The sequence below is a fragment of the Histoplasma capsulatum genome, genomic scaffold (genome assembly GCF_000149585.1).
Source record: "Histoplasma capsulatum NAm1 scaffold_4 genomic scaffold, whole genome shotgun sequence".
Lineage (NCBI taxonomy): Eukaryota > Fungi > Ascomycota > Eurotiomycetes > Onygenales > Ajellomycetaceae > Histoplasma > Histoplasma mississippiense.
Window position 1 is genome coordinate 1,045,901 of NW_001813979.1, and position 18,830 is coordinate 1,064,730.

Here is an 18,830-nt window from a genome sequence, read left to right on the forward strand (position 1 = left end):
AGAGGGTCAAAAAAAATCCTCCCAAAGCGCCCTTGGGATCCACCAATTTTTTTTTGTGTGTCTTTTGGGGAAGTCAACCCCACCTCCCAGATTCATTATTCCAAAATGGAACCAGCAACAGCTGGGTGAGGTTTAATCTGAAAATCCCCCCCATCCATCGACCCCTGCTATGTGTTTTTAGGGAGAGCTATGGGGCCCCATCCCCCCCGCGGAGAGAACCCAAAATAACAAATCCTTTTTTCTCGGATAAAAAAAAAATTGAATCCCCTTCCGGATAATTTTGGGAGGAATTTACAATTCCTCCCAATTGTTTAAATAAAATTTTTGCCCCCCCCCCCCCCCCCCCCCCCCCCCCCAATCTTCTCCCTTCCCATCAGCTGAGCTTTCTAGTGACAGCAGAGAAATGTGTATTTGGGGTATGGGCTGTTGCGCAGGGACATCAAGTCGCGATTGCAGTCGCCGGCAGTTGCAGATTGATTGTCTCGGTAAATGGACCCGGGGTTGGAAAGACGGAGCAGGCACTGGGCACTGGAAGTAACAGGGGGTGGAGGAGATGAGAGGGGGAGAAGGGGCAGGAGGGCGGGTTTGTTTAATTGAGAGTAGATATGGCAGGATAACAAAAAGGATGGGGTGGTTAACGTCCAACAATATTCAAGGGTGGGAAATTTTTCTGGTTGAATGGATTTTCAAGATTGGTGAACATAAGACCTGGTGTTGAAGGAGTAGATTAAAAGATCAAAGATAGGAGGAGCTGAGCTGAGCAAACCCTAAAAGATATGCAAGGCCCCCCTAGGAGGGGCTTTCGGTGGGAAAAGAACCAAGGTTTTTTTTGTGAAATTATGGGAAGAGTAGGAAAGGGTGAGCAGAACACAATGAAATAAATCATTAAGACAAAGGGAGAAAATCCTTGAGTTCATTTGTATCTCATAATGTTTGTGATGCTCACACTCACTCACACACACACACACAACACACACCCTTCTTCTTCAAACCACATCTCATCTTCATTTGCAACCACACAGGTCAATGAGCATCCAATGGGAATCAAACGAACAAATCTCCCATACAAAGGAAAATGAGATGAATTTCTCCCCCTTCATTTGAGCGCCTGCTTAACCATCCCTTCTCTCCTTTGTCATAGCCCAGCATTTTTTTTGTTTCCATCATTCCGGATTGTCTTTATCATTACCCCTCCCCCTGACATGCACACACAAATGTCAATGCTTCAATTCTCTTCACCCTCACCAAACACCTTAAGCGCAAAAGTGGGGAATAGAAGGTTGAATTTATCGTTATTTCCCCTCCCCTCCCTTCCGTTTTTGTTGAATCCGTAAATTTTTCCTTTCTTTTTCTTGAATTAAAAAGCAAAGAATATATATATTGGGGTCACCGTTCCTGCGCGTAGTTGGCTCGGGCGACTGAACGATGGAACACGTTACACAATTAAGTTAACAAAGAACGGAGTCAACCTCACGCCAACTTTGATTGTCACAACCGGTTTGGAGTGGTGGTAAGAGGCCACTGGTAACCGGCCGCGTCACTAAATTTATATCCGAATGACGACGTGAAATCGTCAAGGACAGACGGGCCGCGAGAACCTTAAAAAGGAGGAAATCGAGTTAGCTGTCAGGCAAGGCGAAAAAGAAAGGAGGGCAAGAATGGAGAAGTGAAGGAAATTGGGGTTCTATTTAGAGAAGCTAACCATAGGGGTACTCCATTGGCGTGATTTCCGTGTTCTCATCTAGGTAGTGCAATAGTGGAGTGAAGATTCTCCAGCTGGCATCCAATTCATCGTCTCTGACGAAATTGGAGTGGTCCCCTTTCAGGGCGTCTAGGATCAAAGATTCATATGCCTCGGGAATCTTCAGATCTGAGAACCTTCGCCGGTAAGTGAGATCAAGCTCTGTAACAACGGTTTGCATGGAAAGACCTGGGAGTTTTGAGTTCATCTTGATGTATACGGACTCGTTGGGCTGTACGCGAATTACAAGTTCATTTCGCGGGATGTCTTTAAAGATACCCGAGGTAACGTCGCGGAATTGTATGCGGATCTCAGTCTTTTGTTCGTTCAAAGCTGGAATATTAAAAAAACAATTAATATAAGAAGTATGTTCCAGGGTCTCGGACAGGAGGAGAACCAACCTTTACCCGCCTTCAGAATGAAGGGCACGCCGTCCCACCTCTCATTCTTAATGTACGCCACCATTGCGCAAAATGTTGCACATCTGGAATCTTTTGGCACTGTATCATCCTCCTTATATGCGGGTTTGCTTCCGTCGAGCGATTTTCCATATTGGCCAATGATGACGTTTTTTGGTTCGATCGCGTCAATTCCCCGCAGGACACGTACCTTCTCATCCCGAATATCTTCAGCGGAAAAGGAGATAGGCCGTTCCATTGCCAGCAGGGTTAGGACTTGAAGGAGGTCTAAAGCCAAGAATTAATATATAAAAATCCACGCAAATAGAGTGGGGATGCACGCGAACTAACGGTTCTGCATAACGTCGCGGATAATACCAAATTCATCGAAATATCCTCCTCTGCCCTCCGTACCAAATGGCTCTTTGAAAGTGATCTGATATGCGTCAGTCATTACGCGCTTCGAATGCACTGAGCGATCAAAGTAAATCGTACCTGAACATTATCGATATGATGGCGATTCCAAGTAGCCCCGAAGAATTCGTTACCAAATCGTAGAATCAGGATATTCTTCACCATCTCTTTCCCGAGGTAATGGTCGATCCGGAATATTTCCTCCTCTTTCCAGTTGGGTTCCAATGCGCGTTGTAATTCCCGCGAGCTTCCCAGATCCTTTCCAAACGGCTTCTCTACCTATTGAGCGAAGCCAATATTAGCGGTCCATCCAACACATCCAATTCAAGGGAAAAGTAGAAGGAAAACGCACGATAATTCTCGCAATTCCATTCTTGGGATAGCAGTTCTTTTTTAGGTGTTCAGAGACAGTTATGAAGACGCTGGGAGGAAGTGCCATATAAAAAACCCTATTCTGTTCTTTTTTCCCTTGCTCGAGCTCCTCCAAGTGCTTGTTTAAGACAACAAACGAATCGTCCTGGTCGTACTGTCCAGAAATATACGAGCAGATATCGCAGAATCCGGTAAGCTGATCCTCAACCTCTTTCGAGGGAACCTTGATATATGACCGTACTCTCCGGATGTATTCGGCACGATCCATCTTCGTTCGCGCATATCCAATGATCTTGATATCTTTCGGGAGGAACTTATTACGAAACTATAAACGGCGGTTAAATCATGGCCGTGGGTAATTCTTATATTTCAGGTCTATCCGCTTACCAGGCCAAAGAGGGCGGGGAACTACTATCTCGTCAGTATGAGCTGTGAGTCTGGCAAGTTCGAAACTCACGGTTTTCTTTTTCGCCAGGTCCCCCGATGCTCCAAGAACGACAATGACGGTGTCATCCTTCAGTTCGATCGAGCTAATGGGTCGGCAAAAAAAAAAAAAAAAAGAGAGAGAATTAGTAAAAACAAAGCCAGATCGGGCGCAAGTAAATATGAGCAATCAGCGAGCCAAAGGTTGAATGAAAAGATGATAGAAATAAGCATCGCCCATGGTTGGCTCTCCTTGCGAAGGTTGCAGAAGTCATGAGAGCCAATGCGTATCACCTCTTCCTCTTGTCTGATTTTGACGCTGGCTTTTGACGAGATAAGCTTTCCGGGCGGGCGAAGCCCCGCCCAGCCACAGAGATCACTTACGTAGCACCATGCCTGTCTGAAGCTTCTGTGAACGAGCTGGCCATTGTGCAATTGGGCCAGCAGGGTGGAAAGAGGCCAAGGAGGGAATTTTAGGGCCGGGGGTATCGTGGGGACTTCGAGTTCAAAAACTCGAAGAAAATGTTGGAGCGTAAGACGCGGAAACTGGGCAGAGAGGATCAAGATAAGCCGCAAGGTAGAAAATAAGCCAGATCAATATCAGGACTTGAGATGGACGAAGAACATGCGGATCCTTAAGAAGGCCGAGGGAGGAAGGGGAATGGAGTGGAAAATGGCGGAGGTGGAGTTGGGAGGAGGCGGGGAGAGATGATGCTGATTGATGACACAGCAACCTTCCAGCTCCTTGCGCAGAAATGGCCGACAGATCTGGTCCCCAAAAATGGTGAAAAATACTTGATAGTGGTGGGGCGTATGGCGGGGCTGGGCATTGGGTTTAACTAAAGAGTAAGGCATATAGGTTAGTGGCTGGCTTGGGTGCGCGGGCCACTGGGGCCAGCTTAATGACAGCGCCCGCCCGTTACATCAGCCTGGGTTCATCGCCATCTGAAGCGGGCGGAGGCGAACGGTGTCTCAGGGAGATCGGCTAAATCACTACTGCCGTTGCACTGCTGCACTCATTAACAGTCGTGATATTCTATGGTCCTTTAATTTCTGCATTCTTCTTTGTCCGCCCTGTACTATCTGTAGGGCCAATTGAGAGTATCCAGATTGAGAGTAGTAAGTACTGGACTGCCACTTCGATTTGGGGGCAAAGCAAAATGCTAACTAGCAACAGCCCAGATTTATTTGTAACAGGCCCTATCCTCGGCGCGGAGACGCATCGCATTCGCATCGCGTCCTAGCAGAAAATTAGTGGGAAAAAAATATCATACCTCATCCCCCGGGCGCAACGTCATGTATGGCAAATTTTTCTTCCAGGATAAACCCAAATTTTGCGCCGGTTGCTCACCCAATGTCTCCACTCCCGGGCAAGAAAAGAGGTCTCTTTCATGCAATCGCCAAACTTGCTCAAAGAAACAGTTACTCTTTACCCTCCCGAGTCTATTGCGCCATTTCCACCTCCAACGTTTGAAGTCAGCCCCTCTGCATACCGCAGTCTGAGGAAGCCATGTATTGCGTTTGAGTCCGCCCCGACAACACCGATATTCGCATTCGCTCATGCGATTGTGGGATAAAGTATATATATTTACGTTCGCCTTTCGCATCGGGGAAATTTTCTTCGTGCCTGCCAGAGTCATCATTCTTCCTCGGCCGACATGAGCTTACAATCAATCATTTTTCGAGAGCATTCAAGGCTAACGAGATATCAAATTGTTGGAGCGGGGTGACCAAAAAAAGAAAGAAAAAAAAAAAAAAAAGAGAAAAACTTCGCAAGGCCTCCCTTATAACCCTATTGGGCCGATTCTTTTTTTATGGAGCAGGGGAAAAAAAGACTTTGCAGATGGAAAGTTAAAGCTTGAATTCGCGAATCAACAAATAATGACCAGAAATCTTCAATCAGCTTCTTGCGAAACAGGTCCCTGCACTCCAAGTATGTAATCCCAATGCATAGGTAGTTGGTTACAGCATGCATGGGCTTCCGAACGGCCAAATTAGATATTTTAGATCGAAAGTAAATAATGTATGAAGCCACTCAAGAGTCAATGGTAGCTTTCACTGCGCAGCATATTATATTTATTATCCGAGCCTTGGTTCTTTAGGACCTTCCTCTGGCTTCAATAGTTAACCAGTATCAAATGTGTTAATATCAACTGCGGTCTTAACCCTTCCATCATCCCGGTTTCAGAGAGAATCTATATCGTTTTACACACTGCTTCAAATCATCCCCGAGGCTCCATTTGAACTGAATCCTCGGCCCGGTTTAACCGAAAATCGTTGTTCTTCTGCCCGGAGACATCTTCAGAAACGAATCACGCACGACATATGTTGATACGTTGCCATTGTATCAACCACCTCTTCTGTGCGCACATGGAAGAAAGGTATGTGGGGACTACTTCCCAAAAGACAAGTACCCGTGCTTTGCAAATCTTAGAAGCTATGAAGAGCCACTTGCAAAAATCCTCTTGCATTAACCTACGGGAAGTGGAGGAGACTAGCAGAAGTCAAAGGTAGCATACGGTCCCATCTGGCACGGGTCCCAGAACGAAAATCATATCCATGATCTCGGATAGAGCACACTGCCCAGGAGTGTATCAGAGACTCAGATGTTTCCGGTGTACTACTCCCATATCTGTATCAAATCAAAATAACAACACGGATAGACTTCATGAAGCCTGCAAAGAGTATATCATAATCTGATTCCACCTCCAGGCTTTCTAATGTAAGTTATAGCCTAGAGCCAATTTTTGGTCATAAATAGATGTGTGAGCCGAAAATAATGCTAGAGGTAGTGTGTTGAGCTCGAGTGCTGTTAGACTCAACCTTTAAAAAAACTTCATCATATCTAGGGCGTATGCCTCGTCGATGTCACGAACGTTCCTGAGGCCGGGATATACTAAGAAATTTGGGTTGACATGATGGGTGTCCCTTGCGTCTTCTAGTCAGTTCGAGGTAGGGCCCTCGTCTAGCGAATATGTGGCGCGGAAAAGTTTCAGGGATTCCACCGCAAGTTAGATACTGTATCTAGTAACAGAACGCACACAGGAAAAGCAACTATAACGAGCTGCCCGAGATTAAGTGTCTTAATGCCTTCCGAAAGCCAAAAAAAGTTGCTCAACTTGCTCTGCGACACGGTTTGCTCTGATTCGACACGTCGGATACACAACGCCACATATATGCGCTCGGATGTCTAACGTTAGGCGGGGGCAATGCACGCCCCATGCACCTGGGAAACGGAATGCTGGTATAATCGTGTTTCGGGAGTCTCAGGTAATTATCGTCACTCGCTTGCTGGCACCAGGGGAGGTTGGCCAAATGATGAATGAAGAGTTCTATCACCATGAAGCACACAGCAAAGGCGTAACTGATCCGTTCGATGGCTGTCATACAAATTTTGGCTGTCCTTAGGTCGATGCGGGCCAGCAATGAATGACTCACGACGAGCAGATCATAACCCTTCTGCCAGTAAGTTCAAACGATAGAGGAGCAGCTTAGGAACCATCCCGGTGACCATTCACAGCCCCCAAAAGATTCAAAACATTGTCGCTTGCACCCCGCACCGTGTACCGAGTTCCAGGGTTGAAATGCGGCATTTTAAGTAGCCTGGAAGCATTGCACCCTGGTTGTTCCATATGCGACGGGATAGAACTGAGGTTTGCGATTCAAGTCGAAAAAAAAAAAAAAAAAAAAAAAAAAAAATGGCCAGGGTGAGCTTGCTGTCGGATCCTCACAAGCGGGTTTACTGGTGGACAGTCATCGGAATTAAGAAGTGCGCCCTCAACACGGCCTCGGTTACCACCTGGGGTTTTCGGCCATCTATAGCCGATTGGCTGGGCGCGGGTAAAGTTTAGGTACTTTCAAAATCTCCCTGAACTCAAGAGCAAAGGATGATGAGGATGCTGATGAACGTTGGTTGGATAGAAACGACATTCTGTATAGAGTAAAAAAATCCTGCGAAGCGAGCGAATCGCTTTCTCACGTCATATTTTGCATGTCGATCTATACTCTCCCATCCAGCCACCGCATGGCACTCACGTGGGAGGCCACCAATAATGGTTCCAAGGTTTGCGGAACCCATCGCGTGGTTTGAAAAGGTTCTGTCTGATAAAGAAACCGAAACGCAGAAATTGACAGGCGCTTTGACCAGCATCCAGCGCGAGGATTGATCAGGATTCAGGAGTGCCGAACAAGAGCGAGCAGCTTGGAGGCTTTCTTTCATTTGGCCAGTTGTGAGCAAGGAGGTAGCGGAATCCTTTCCGTACCTAGATTTTTTTCGTTTCTTCTGTTTTTCTTTCGTCATCACCAATATGACGAAAGAGTCGGTGTGATTGCGTGAAGAAGAAAGCAGGGTTTAATAAATCTTGCCTGACACGGAGAAGCTGATGAGATTATCTGATTGATAATAAGATAGCTAGCCGGGTTAAGCTTCGAGGAGGCTTGGTTCCTTTCTCGAATCACCACGAGTATGGGGATAAGCCATGAAGTTTGAATCGGTGTTGACCAACTCTCCGGCTTAGCTCCTACTCGTAGGTTTTGTTAGCATCGTATTTACACTGGTGCATTCCGGAAACCGAGTTCCCGAGCACATTAGATCAATAAGCAAAAGCATCTAGAATTCTCAATATCTCTGCCGAGGTGGGAACCCCCCTCGCCCCCAATGTGTATGTGCGACTTTTTTCGCCTCTTTGACCAAAATATTATCGACCATTCCTGCGGTTAGTCTTTCGAAGTTTTTTTCATTTTCCTTTTTTCCCGTTTTCCTTATCGCGACATATCTGACATCCCTGTTATGCCTTTAGCGGGACAGGGGTTGTGTGTCATAAGTTGTTTCTCTTGCTTGATGTTCAGATATCTCTGTTGAAAAGTATTCTTCAAAAGCCGTCGATGGCCGTGGGCTCATTAAAAAAAAAAAAAACCGAAAAAGCAGAAAGCTGCTTTTTTGGGCTTCATATTTACTGTTCGTTGATATTGGCATATCCACACTATCCTCATAAACATCCTGTCTATAGTTATTAGTTAATTGACAAATCTCTCTGCGCACCAATCCCTAGAATTCTTGATATTTGATTGCCGTATATGATTTCTTGCAGAGGGAATATCGAAAGATATCTTTCCTTCCAGAGCAAATATGGGGGTTGCTGGAGAAGACTACACACCCGATAGCCCTGCCACGACACAGGCAGGCCACAGCCCGATCATGGAAAAGGAGTTCGATTGTGAAAAGCCTGCAGGAATTGGAGTGCTCGACACAAATGGAAGCCAGACGGGGGTCGCAAGCCTGGAGCAAGACGATACTGGATCAGACAGCCCGGCGACTCCAAGAACAGGGGGAAATGATATAACGACAGCTGTGGCAGATGATCGTCCGGCGCAAAGTGAGAAAATGACAAAGAAGCAGATAGCTGTGGTCATGTTTGCACTTTGTGTGAGTGAACTATAACCTTCCCCTTTGCTCGCATAAAGACCCGTTTTTCTGTATAGCTTGAATATAGATTGAAAATGGACATAGGCAAGCTGACGCATTTCCCGGTGTACATTAGCTCGCGTTATTCCTCGCAGCCCTTGATATGGTGAGCCATCATCTTCCCATTCTTCTAGACGTGTAGATGTTAACTTTGAAGCAGTCAATTATCGCCACGGCTCTGCCTACAATTGCTCGTCAGTTCAACACATCCGAAAGCGGCTATTCATGGATGGCTTCATCATACCTCCTCGGCAATGCTTCAGTCATTCCCCTTTGGGGAAAACTGAGTGATATCTGGGGCCGCAAGCCCATCATTGTCGTTGCAAACGTCTTGTTTTTACTTTCGAGTCTGATGTGTGCTCTGGCGCCGAATACAGCAATCCTGATTGCTGGAAGAGCCATTCAAGGAGTCGGTGGCGGCGGCCTGGTTTTGCTTGGACAGATTTGTGTGGGTGATTTGTTCAGCCAAAGGTACGTACGCATGCAATATATTCTCTCATTGATGGTTTTCTCCCCTCTTTTCTACTTTCCAATGCCCTTGTTTTCTCCTCATCTGGTTGTTATAAACATGAATAACACCCAAGTGCTAAACCGAGAAACTTTGGCCCTCAGAGAGCGTCCAGTATATTATGCAATGTTCGGAATGACGTGGGCTATCGCAGGCTCTCTTGGCCCCGTCGTGGGAGGCCTGTTTACCGAGAAGGTGACATGGAGATGGTGTTTCTATATCAACCGTCAGTTGCTCGCTCTATCCACATTGATGTTCCTTCAAGAACCTAACGCTTTGATTCCTCTACAGTCCCATTTGGCGGCCTCGCCCTCGTAACGCTTCTCATATGGCTCAAAATCGACACCCCCAAAACCTCACTGATCGCCGGCCTGAGTACAATTGACTGGCTGGGCACCATACTCATCATTGGTGGGACACTCATGTTCCTTTTTGGCCTCGAATTCGGCGGTATAACTCTGCCCTGGGATTCCCCAACCGTGATTTGTCTCCTGATTTTTGGCGCCATCACTCTGGGACTCTTCGTCCTAATCGAACGTAAAGTGGCCAAGTATCCCATCCTGCCAATGGCCCTGTTCGCAGACCGGAGCAACGTCTTCACCCTGTTATTGAACTGGTCGCACGCGTCCAACTTCATCGCCGGCGCATTCTTCCTCCCTCTCTACTTCCAAACGGTCCTCGGCACGTCCCCCATCATGAGTGGCGTCTATATTCTACCCCAAGTAGTCTCTCTATCCGTCGTTTCCTTCATCATCGGCTTTGCCATCCGCAAGACGGGCACATACGTCGAATTTATCCGATTGGGCATGTTTGTCATGACTCTGGGTACTGGCTTGTACATCGATTTCAAACCATACACATCCTGGCCAAGGTTGATTATATACCAAGCGATTGCTGGTAGTGGGACTGGCCCGAATTTCCAGGCTCCCCTCCTGGCTCTTCAGTCACGAGTTCCCCAATCGGAAGTATCAACGGCCACCTCAACGCATTCGTTTGTCAGACAGCTCTCGACCGCCACGTCTGTTGTGCTGGGCGGGGTGGTCTATCAAAATGTCCTCAAACAATCCGCGCCAAGGATATTGGCTGTACTCGGACCAGAACTCGCTAAGCAGTTTGTTGGAAATTTTTCCGGGGTGCGAGGGGAAAGCTTAGCCGCCATAACGCAGGCACAGCGAGATGTGCTGTTGGATGTATACAACGTCGCCTTTAGCCGCGTATGGATTTTTTACGCTGCCATTGGCGCCTTAGGTTGTGTATTCAGCCTTTTCATTAAGAAGAAGGAACTTAGTCGGGACCACGAAGTTACAAAAACTGGGCTGGAAGCGCAGGAGCACGCCAGACAGGCCCGGATCATGGCGAAGCGTGAGAGAAAGGAGAAGAAGCTGCAAGAGAAGACAGAGAATGAGAATATGAGTGGGAACGGGGTAATGAAGGAGACTGTTTAGTTGGTGATATTCCTGCGCATGGATCCACTTCCTTATCTGCCCCTCGAATCGAAATGTCATCTGTGTTGTTGCTGTATATAGATTTATACCCACCTTGGATTTTTTTCTCTGTCCCTCTCCAAAGTAGAATACGAATGTAGAGTTCCGTACTTTTAACTGGTGTTTAGCTGAACTCTAGGATGCAGTCCACCATTGCACATGAGTGTTCCTTTCAACATTTTGGAGCCAATATATTTTATTAAGTACAATAGCTGGAATATGGGATGGGAAGGACGGATAGCTCAGGAAGGACTGTAAATTTATATACAGCCATATGTTTATAACTTCGGGGTTCGGACAATCAGTTTTCCGGAAGTTTTGATATGGAGAGATGGAAATGGAGTAAAAGAGCTAATTGTTGGGGCCTCGAATTGAACGCCATTGCTTTTCCATAGTTACAAAAATCCAGACTCTTCTTATCCATAGAATCAAGGACTCATTGGGGAAATATCTAAATTTATCATTTTAAGGTTTTAATGAGGTTTGTATACATCATCTATACGTATGCAAGTCTCTTTAAGCACCTTTCTGTCTCTCCCGTTTACGCCCCTTTCTAAAATAGGAAATTCCATTCAATCATGGGTATGATATATAAAAGAACCAAAAAACATGTATAAAAATCCAAGAATTTGCATCGCCGGAAGAATCAAGTCACACTTCACAAGGTAATGTAAAAGATCCAGTTATTAGGCATGTAGATAATCACCATATATGCATTTAGTCTATGCATTAGTTCAAATTCAACCATGGGGTCTCACTCTCGAAGCCGTAAACATTCTACATCGTACGTTAGTATTCAGTAAAATAACAGGAAGCGCGGGGGGAGGGACTGTGTGAAGTCCAGTCGCAATCGCAAAACAAAAAGGGAGTATAAAATCTAACCGGTCAAAAACTCCTCAAAACCCAGCGTAATATACCCATCCCTATCATCGTCATACCGTTTAAACACATCCGTCATGCGCTTGAGGGTAATGCAGGCTTGCACAAACACATCAAAACTCATCCCGTCTTTCTGCCCGGGCATGGGTTTCCCTTTAACTCTCCCTCGACTCTCAAAAGTCGAAAATATCATCCCTACAAACGGTGGGCTAAGCGTATATCCAAACGCAATCAGAGCTTTGCTAAACTCCTGCAAGCTAATCCGGCCGCTATGGTCCTCATCGAAGCGCTCAAATAGTTCCCTCCAGGCTGCCAGGAAGCGCCACAAGGCAACGAACTCGTCGAACCCAACGCTACCAGACCCGTCCTTGTCAAACATGCGGACCATCATCTTTACCGTGTACGCGTCGAAAGAGGTATAGTCTGCATTTACTAAGGCGGATCCCAGTTCTATTTCTGACAGGGCGCCTGAGTTGGATGCATTGGCGGCACGGAAGAGGGGGAATAGTTCGTTTGGGTCGTCAGATTGGGGTATGCCAGGCCCCAAAGTTTGGGGACTTCGTGGCGGGCCGTAGGTTGGGGGAGGACGTTTCTGAGCTGGGTGAGCGGGAGGAGGCCCGAAGCCATAGTTTTGAGGAGGTGGGGAGTGGAGCCGACCAGTCATGTTGGGAACAGGGGCACCTCTTCGATGAGGCCCTGCAACAGCTTGTACTGCTCCAGGGGGGACGACTCCGGGGCCCCCACCACTACCTGCACGTGCGTAGCTATGTTGTGCTGGTATTTGTGAATGGTGTTCTGGATTCGGTGAAGGGGAGACGCGGCGCTGATGAGGTTGCGGGCCATTTTTTGGGGGCGGGAGCGGGGCGTGCTCTCGGCTTGGATCCTGTAGAGCGGCTCTTGCGCTTAAAATTTGTGCTGCCTAGTAAAAAAACATGTAGGTTAACGGCTAATTCAACGGACAAAAGAAGTCACCGGCAAACGTGGAATTGGAGAACCTTTCCCTGACCAGGAGTCATCTGTCAACGTACCTGCTCTGGCTCCGCATGCCTGTAGGTGGATCGCTGGTAATTAGTGTATGACCTCCATGCCAGGGGAGCGGAAAAGGAATGTAAAACTTGAGAACGTACGCCGGAAGTGCATCAGGATTATATGCGCCTTTGTATGCCATAGTGGTGTGTGTGTGATGTGGTCCTGAGCTGATAACCGGGAATACGACCTGAACCTTCAAATACTACCAACTGTGTGACGCTCGCGATATCAATAGCAAAAGAAGAACAAAACCTGTGGAGGCAGGTAGTTTATCCTGCAATCTCTCATAACAAATGGTGTGAAGTGGGAAAAAATGAAAGCCTGACGACGGGGATATGACGAGTTGATGAATCTGTCAAACTCACGCCTGAACCCCCTTGCCGGTGCCAAGGCGTTTTTTGGTTTCCTTGATTGAATAAAGCACAATACGAAGCCGGCTGAAATCTCGTTTCTTTCAAAACATCACTGGTTGCAAGGCGATCTTGGCTACCAATGTGGTTTGGGTTTTGCCAGAAATTGGCGCGAAAAATATCTCGATGTCTGGAGCCTCATTGCTTGGAACAAGGCGGGGAACATTGCGGTTGGGGGTCGCTTGGTCGGAAGGACGGGGCTTTACCTAAGCCCCTCAGCCCTAAGCCCTAGAGACGTTTGAATGCGAGATTTGAGGTTGAAGACATGAAATGACTGGGGAACAAGAAACAGCATTGGAACTGAAGTTTAGTTCCCAGTGTTATTGGTTTCTTTGCTTAAAGAGAGGCTCAATATGGAGCGGCATTTGTGGTGGAGGTTGACGGGCCGTGGTTAGTGATGGCTGGATCTCCCTCCATACAGCGATGAGTCGATGACATGCGATGATTCTTCCTTGTTTGTCCAGTGCAATGTGTCAGTTTCATCAATGCTTACCAAGGCAGTTTGTTGGCTCATTTTGTCGCAGGAAGAATAGAGAAGTGCATTATTGCGCAGATTAGTGATATAGGACACACTTTGGTCTGGGATTAGCGTGCAAAAGCTGCAAACATCTCGCCATTGCTGTATATCTGTTGATAATTACAAATGGGTATATAGAGCCCTCAGCATTACACTCCATTTTATCGGCAGCACTTTTTCTAGCTACTATTTTTCATTTCAGTGGGCACACACAGGTGGTGAAGATATCACCGGAGCGAGTCTAACTACCTCATAATGCCACATTCTGCTATACCCGCCCCTAGCTCCTGGAAGAGCCATTTCCCCAACGGGGATTTATGGGTTTTCGGCTACGGGTTTGTGCCATATTGCTGCAGTCCCAAATTGTTTTCATATTCCTCCGCTCTCCCTTATTTTTATTTTTATTTTTTTTTCCATTTGATTTGTTTTGGGATATCTTGGTTGCATTGCATCAAAGCTTGGACTTCTGATCATTAGTAATTTTTAGGAGTTTGATATGGAAACCGCCTCCACATTATGGTACGTTAAATATACTTGCTATGTATTACGACGAATGGCAGAGGAATCTATGCTTTTGGATATGAAGTCTACTTAATATAGCCTTGTTTGTGAGGATATCTTCTGTTGCTGATAATTCGGCCACGGGAGATATCCCTATTTTGCATCCCAAACTATAGTTGACTATAACTGGTGACCTCTACTAACAGTTTGCCTAGATCAACGTGTGCTCGGTTACATAGAAGGCTATGTTCGACGGTTCTGGCAGGTATGTGCTCTTTGTCTACTTGGAAAATTGGTAGCCATATGGTATATGCAGTATACCATTATTCGGTTCTCCTGTGGGATAGACAAGAGAGCCCAGACTGATATTGCTCTTTTGTGATATTTTTACTGTTCAAAGGCAAGGTATGGCTACATATTTGTTTCTATGCGGCGAACCTAATGAAAACCTTGATATCCAATACCTCGCTCCCCTGATATGAAAAATCTTCTTAGAGATCGGGAGTCCGTATCTCTAATTTTGATCTTTTTTTTATCTTGAAAACAGTGGAGATCACAGGGGAACCCCAGAATCACCCGGGAGGGTTGTCACTGTAATCGAACAATCATTCTGGAAAACGCTCTCAGATCCGGTTAGGGCTCTTTAAAAACCCCCCGCCCCTTATCAAGCGAATCTTATAATATATGCCCCCTTCTAACAATAACGACAGCAACGTGACCATAAACCAATCAACTCCAAACCCTCCACAGTTTGGGGGCGCAGCTTATCACATCCCCGCCTCCCACGCAGAGGAAGTCCATGCCTACCTGGACGATAGAGAAATAGACGGCTACACAGTCCACTTCACCCCCTTCTACGCTACACCATCTGCCACTACCACCACTAACGACAGCAGCAGTTCTACTGCTAACAATGTCACATCTCAAACATCCCCCATAACTTGCATGGTCTACATCGGTCTCCCCACAAACACACAATTTCTCCGCAACCCCGCAGACCGTGACCCTGACAACATCGCGCGCGTCATCAGCCAGAGCTGCGGCCAGAGCGGCGAGAATCGTGAGTATTTGTACTTATTAGAGAAAGCGCTGGAAGGCCCTGAGTTTGCTAGGGGAGTGAACGGGAATGGGGATGGGAATGGGAATGGAAGTGTTGCGGATAGCCATGTAGCTGATTTGGCGAGGAGGGTGCGGGCTATTGAGGGGAAGGAGATTAGTGAAGTGGATCGAAAGAGAAGTGAGATTGTGTTGGAGCATTTGCCTGGGCCGGAGCTGGGGAGGGAGGAGAGGCCGGTGCGGATGGAGGAGTTTGAGGGTGGGGATGTGGATTGTTCATAGGGAGGAAATGTTTGAGTTTGAGTTGTTGCACATGTTTTATTTCTAAAGGGATTCGTGTTTGGTCAGGTATAGAATTAGATCCTTTAGATAATGTGGAATTTTGTGTCGTGCGTTTTAGCTTTGGTCGTTGTGGAGAGGTGCGGTGGTATAAAGAATGCCCCGTTAGATATACTGTGCGCAAACAAGACTCTTGCACTTTTCATCCTTCGAATCCTATCTCTGATCATCTGAGCAATTCTCTCATCTTCTTTGTCAGACTCCAACGGCATATCCTCGGATGGGCGTCCTGCACAAGCATATTTTCATACGTAATCGAGGGGTTTATACTTACGTTCATCCATTATCGGCGGTGTGCGATGCCCATAAAAAAGTATAACACCATATGGTGGACATAGGGATTTATGGGACTGGAAAGGCGAAGAGAAGAAAAAATGTAAAACAGGAAACAGGACGAGGCTAAAGATTTGCCAGTCCCTTGGTCGGCGTGGAAATCATCGATACCTCGCATAAACTAACATTTTAAAAGAAAAGAGAAGGCTAGCTAGCATTTTATAGAGGACAGGATAGGACAGCGACAGGAACAGGACAGGGAAAAAATAGAACACAGGCATGTTTCTTTCCTAAGACCGTTCAATTTTTTCTTTTCTTTCTCTTTTGTTCTTTCTTACATTCTTTTTTTCCACGGGGATCAAAATTTCGACAGTTTCGATTCCACTTTCATCTCTTACAGCAAAAGGGAAAGGGGGAAAACAATGTAGCAGAAAAAAAAAGGATACCAAATTCAACGCAATGGGAATAAAGCAAAAAGCAGTTCGTGTGTTCTCAGGAGGCATAATCAGTCAAGTAGATGAAGGTAAAGATTAGACCGTGGAACGCGTCGTGCTGTGTTTAATTATTAAGATCGGAAAGAGTGGAAGCAAGGGTTTCGGAGAGTTAGGATGGAAGAAAATATAGATATGGAAACGGCAAAGGATCAGTTAGTCAGTCGTTGAGGAGGGAAAAGGCAAAAAAAAAAAAAAAAAAAAAAAATTAAATAAATAAATAAAAAAAAAGAAAGAAAGAAAGGGGGAGGGGAAGGGTTGCTCATGTGCAACTGACAAAACGCACGAGACAGCAATAGCGAGACAGGAAAAGACAAAAAAGGCACTTAATCAATCCTTCGAAAATATGAAATCCACCACCAGAGACCGATGGTTGTCATTACACTTCGGAAACATAACAAGCCAGGAGCTGCAAAACGAGTCTGGGCGATTTTAATAGTAACTACAACACAAATGGGAATTCGGATAGATTGGAAGGTAGAAGTCGTGTATCGCCGGTAAAGAGTACAAGAAAATGGAAAGGGAAAAAACATTTCGATGCCAATTACATGGTATAGAGCGGGATGAAGGAGCCTAGAGAAATAATTTAAATTAGAAGAATAACGAATCGAGGGGGACAAGGTCCCATAATATCCCGGGCTTTCTTTTAAATCCGTTTGGATCGGGGCTCATTGATTGGCTGTCTCCATGTTCTCGTACGTCTTTAATCGCCGACATTCTTAAAAAAAATTGAAAGTGGAAGGGATTTAGCGTGCGTGTGAGGTGCATCGCGGGGTAAAAGTGGTTTGTTTGACATTAACTCGAGAAAAGATTGCTGTCTCCGAATGCGTGCGCTTGATCGTCGATATCTATGCCCCAGCACCTCCCTGACCATGGGAGCTGCCATAAGATTGTTGTTGATGGCTACCCCAGCCTAGAGCGGAACAAGTCAGTATGTAGAGATGGAGTGAGAGGATAATATAAATAAACGGGAGGAAGTAGAAGAAATTTCAATTTAGATGATAAGCTTACCACCGCCTCCGCCACCTTGGCGATCGCCATACCCTCCACCTATGTTGGTTTTTGCGTTAGAAATTTATCAAAAGATATATTTTCAAACTCTTAAGGGAAAATGCTAGTAACTATTTACCATAGCCGCTACCGCCGCGGTAACCGCCTCCACCGCCGCCCTCGAAACGGTTATACCCGTTGCCACGCCCATGGTATCCACCTTCGTTGCGGGGAGCAGAGGAACGATCAGAGGCTTTGTCGACCCGGATGACACGGCCATCGAACCTGGTCGGGTCAATCTCAACGATGTTCATCGGTAACGAAGAAAGTAAACGTCGGGATTATATCCCCGACGTTTCCAGAATGGCTCCAACGTACTCCTGGTTGCTCATTGCGTTCATTGCGGCGTCTGCTTCCGCGTCGCTTGCAAAGCGGACGAAACCGAATCCACGACTGCGGTTGGTGTCACGGTCCTTGACAACAATCTACAGCGGGTAAGCAAAAATTCAATAATCAGCTCGACAACAAGAAAAAGAAATAGGAAAAGGGATAGGAAAATTCGGGAATAAACTGACAGCTTCCTCAATGGTGCCATACTTTTCAAACCCTGCACGCAGGGTGTCGTCGGTCGTATGCCACGCAAGGCCACTGCATCGCCGAATGCTGTGTTAGTTACATCCTCGCTAGTTAAATGAGGAAAAAAACACAACTGTAGATTAACGGACCCAATAAAAAGCTTGGACATTTCGGCGTCTAAATCAAAATTTGGACCTCTGCTGGTGTAGTTTTCTTGATATTTGTGGGGTCTAGTAGGCGACACAAAATGGTCCAAGGTCAGCGGGTTATTAGTAGAAGTTCAACAAGGACATTTCAGTAAAACTTAAGAAACAGCGGGGAAAAAGTATAAGACAACTGAGAAAGCCAATGGAGTAGGGAATGAAAAAGAAGCGCAGAGAATATGGCATCCCCGAACGCCTTATATGCCAGGGTTAGGCATGCACCCTGAAATTAACTGGCGGGGTTACAAACGGAAGTCGTGGGTGAAGAGAAAAGAGTGGAGTTTGAACACACTTATACACTACCCACCCTAAAGGGGTAACAACAAGATGTCAATAAAAATTAAGGATATGGATACGGTGATTGAAGAGAATAAACAACTCAGTATAATTGTAGGAACAGCTGGGGGGAAAGCATGGTAGGAGTGTAGCAAATTAGACAGGTGGTACACTAGGGGATAACAAAGATCACAAAGGGATCACAAGGAGTGCTAGGCTGTCGAAGATAGGAGAAAAGGAGGGGGAAAAAAGCAAAGATATGACTAAAGGAAATAGAGGGCTCCAACATTTGACTTAGACTAGAAGCCGATCAGATCGCAACAGAAAGTCGAGACCGCTGGCGATAGGATGGAGTCGGTGATGAAGGGGAAATGGGGAGAGGTTGGGAAGCGAAAGAGACGGGATAAAAAGGGTTCCAGACTCAGGCTGTGAAGACCTGGAGGGAAAAGATGGAGAATGGAGGGAGGGAGGGTGCTGGTGCTGGTG

The 18,830-nt window shown here is 46.3% G+C and overlaps 5 protein-coding genes across 5 annotated transcripts; 2 read left to right on the top strand and 3 right to left on the bottom strand.

Moving 5' to 3' along the window:
* Positions 1-1,488: 1,488 nt before the first annotated feature.
* On the bottom strand, positions 1,489-3,776 carry HCAG_04329 (glucose-6-phosphate 1-dehydrogenase; the record flags this gene model as incomplete). The annotated part of the gene is made up of 8 exons (XM_001540439.1): positions 1,489-1,598; positions 1,703-2,074; positions 2,143-2,427; positions 2,491-2,575; positions 2,635-2,832; positions 2,906-3,250; positions 3,383-3,455; positions 3,733-3,776. 8 exons carry the CDS (start codon positions 3,774-3,776, stop codon positions 1,489-1,491), a joined length of 1,512 nt encoding a protein of 503 aa, XP_001540489.1.
* Positions 3,777-8,476: 4,700 nt separating this feature from the next.
* Positions 8,477-10,765, top strand: HCAG_04330 (conserved hypothetical protein; the record flags this gene model as incomplete). Its single annotated transcript, XM_001540440.1, has 4 exons — positions 8,477-8,773; positions 8,973-9,283; positions 9,425-9,546; positions 9,612-10,765. The coding sequence occupies 4 exons, from the start codon at positions 8,477-8,479 to the stop codon at positions 10,763-10,765; spliced, it is 1,884 nt and encodes a 627-aa protein (XP_001540490.1).
* Positions 10,766-11,558: 793 nt separating this feature from the next.
* On the bottom strand, positions 11,559-12,851 carry HCAG_04331 (predicted protein; the record flags this gene model as incomplete). The annotated part of the gene is made up of 4 exons (XM_001540441.1): positions 11,559-11,581; positions 11,687-12,602; positions 12,712-12,730; positions 12,811-12,851. 4 exons carry the CDS (start codon positions 12,849-12,851, stop codon positions 11,559-11,561), a joined length of 999 nt encoding a protein of 332 aa, XP_001540491.1.
* Positions 12,852-14,155: 1,304 nt separating this feature from the next.
* HCAG_04332 (predicted protein) lies at positions 14,156-15,988 on the top strand (the record flags this gene model as incomplete). Its single annotated transcript, XM_001540442.1, has 5 exons — positions 14,156-14,158; positions 14,380-14,405; positions 14,851-15,433; positions 15,566-15,585; positions 15,850-15,988. The coding sequence occupies 5 exons, from the start codon at positions 14,156-14,158 to the stop codon at positions 15,986-15,988; spliced, it is 771 nt and encodes a 256-aa protein (XP_001540492.1).
* A 1,159-nt stretch (positions 15,989-17,147) lies between these two features.
* On the bottom strand, positions 17,148-18,034 carry HCAG_04333 (predicted protein; the record flags this gene model as incomplete). Its single annotated transcript, XM_001540443.1, has 6 exons — positions 17,148-17,212; positions 17,311-17,349; positions 17,429-17,574; positions 17,668-17,774; positions 17,865-17,937; positions 18,015-18,034. 6 exons carry the CDS (start codon positions 18,032-18,034, stop codon positions 17,148-17,150), a joined length of 450 nt encoding a protein of 149 aa, XP_001540493.1.
* Between the last annotated feature and the right edge of the window lie 796 nt (positions 18,035-18,830).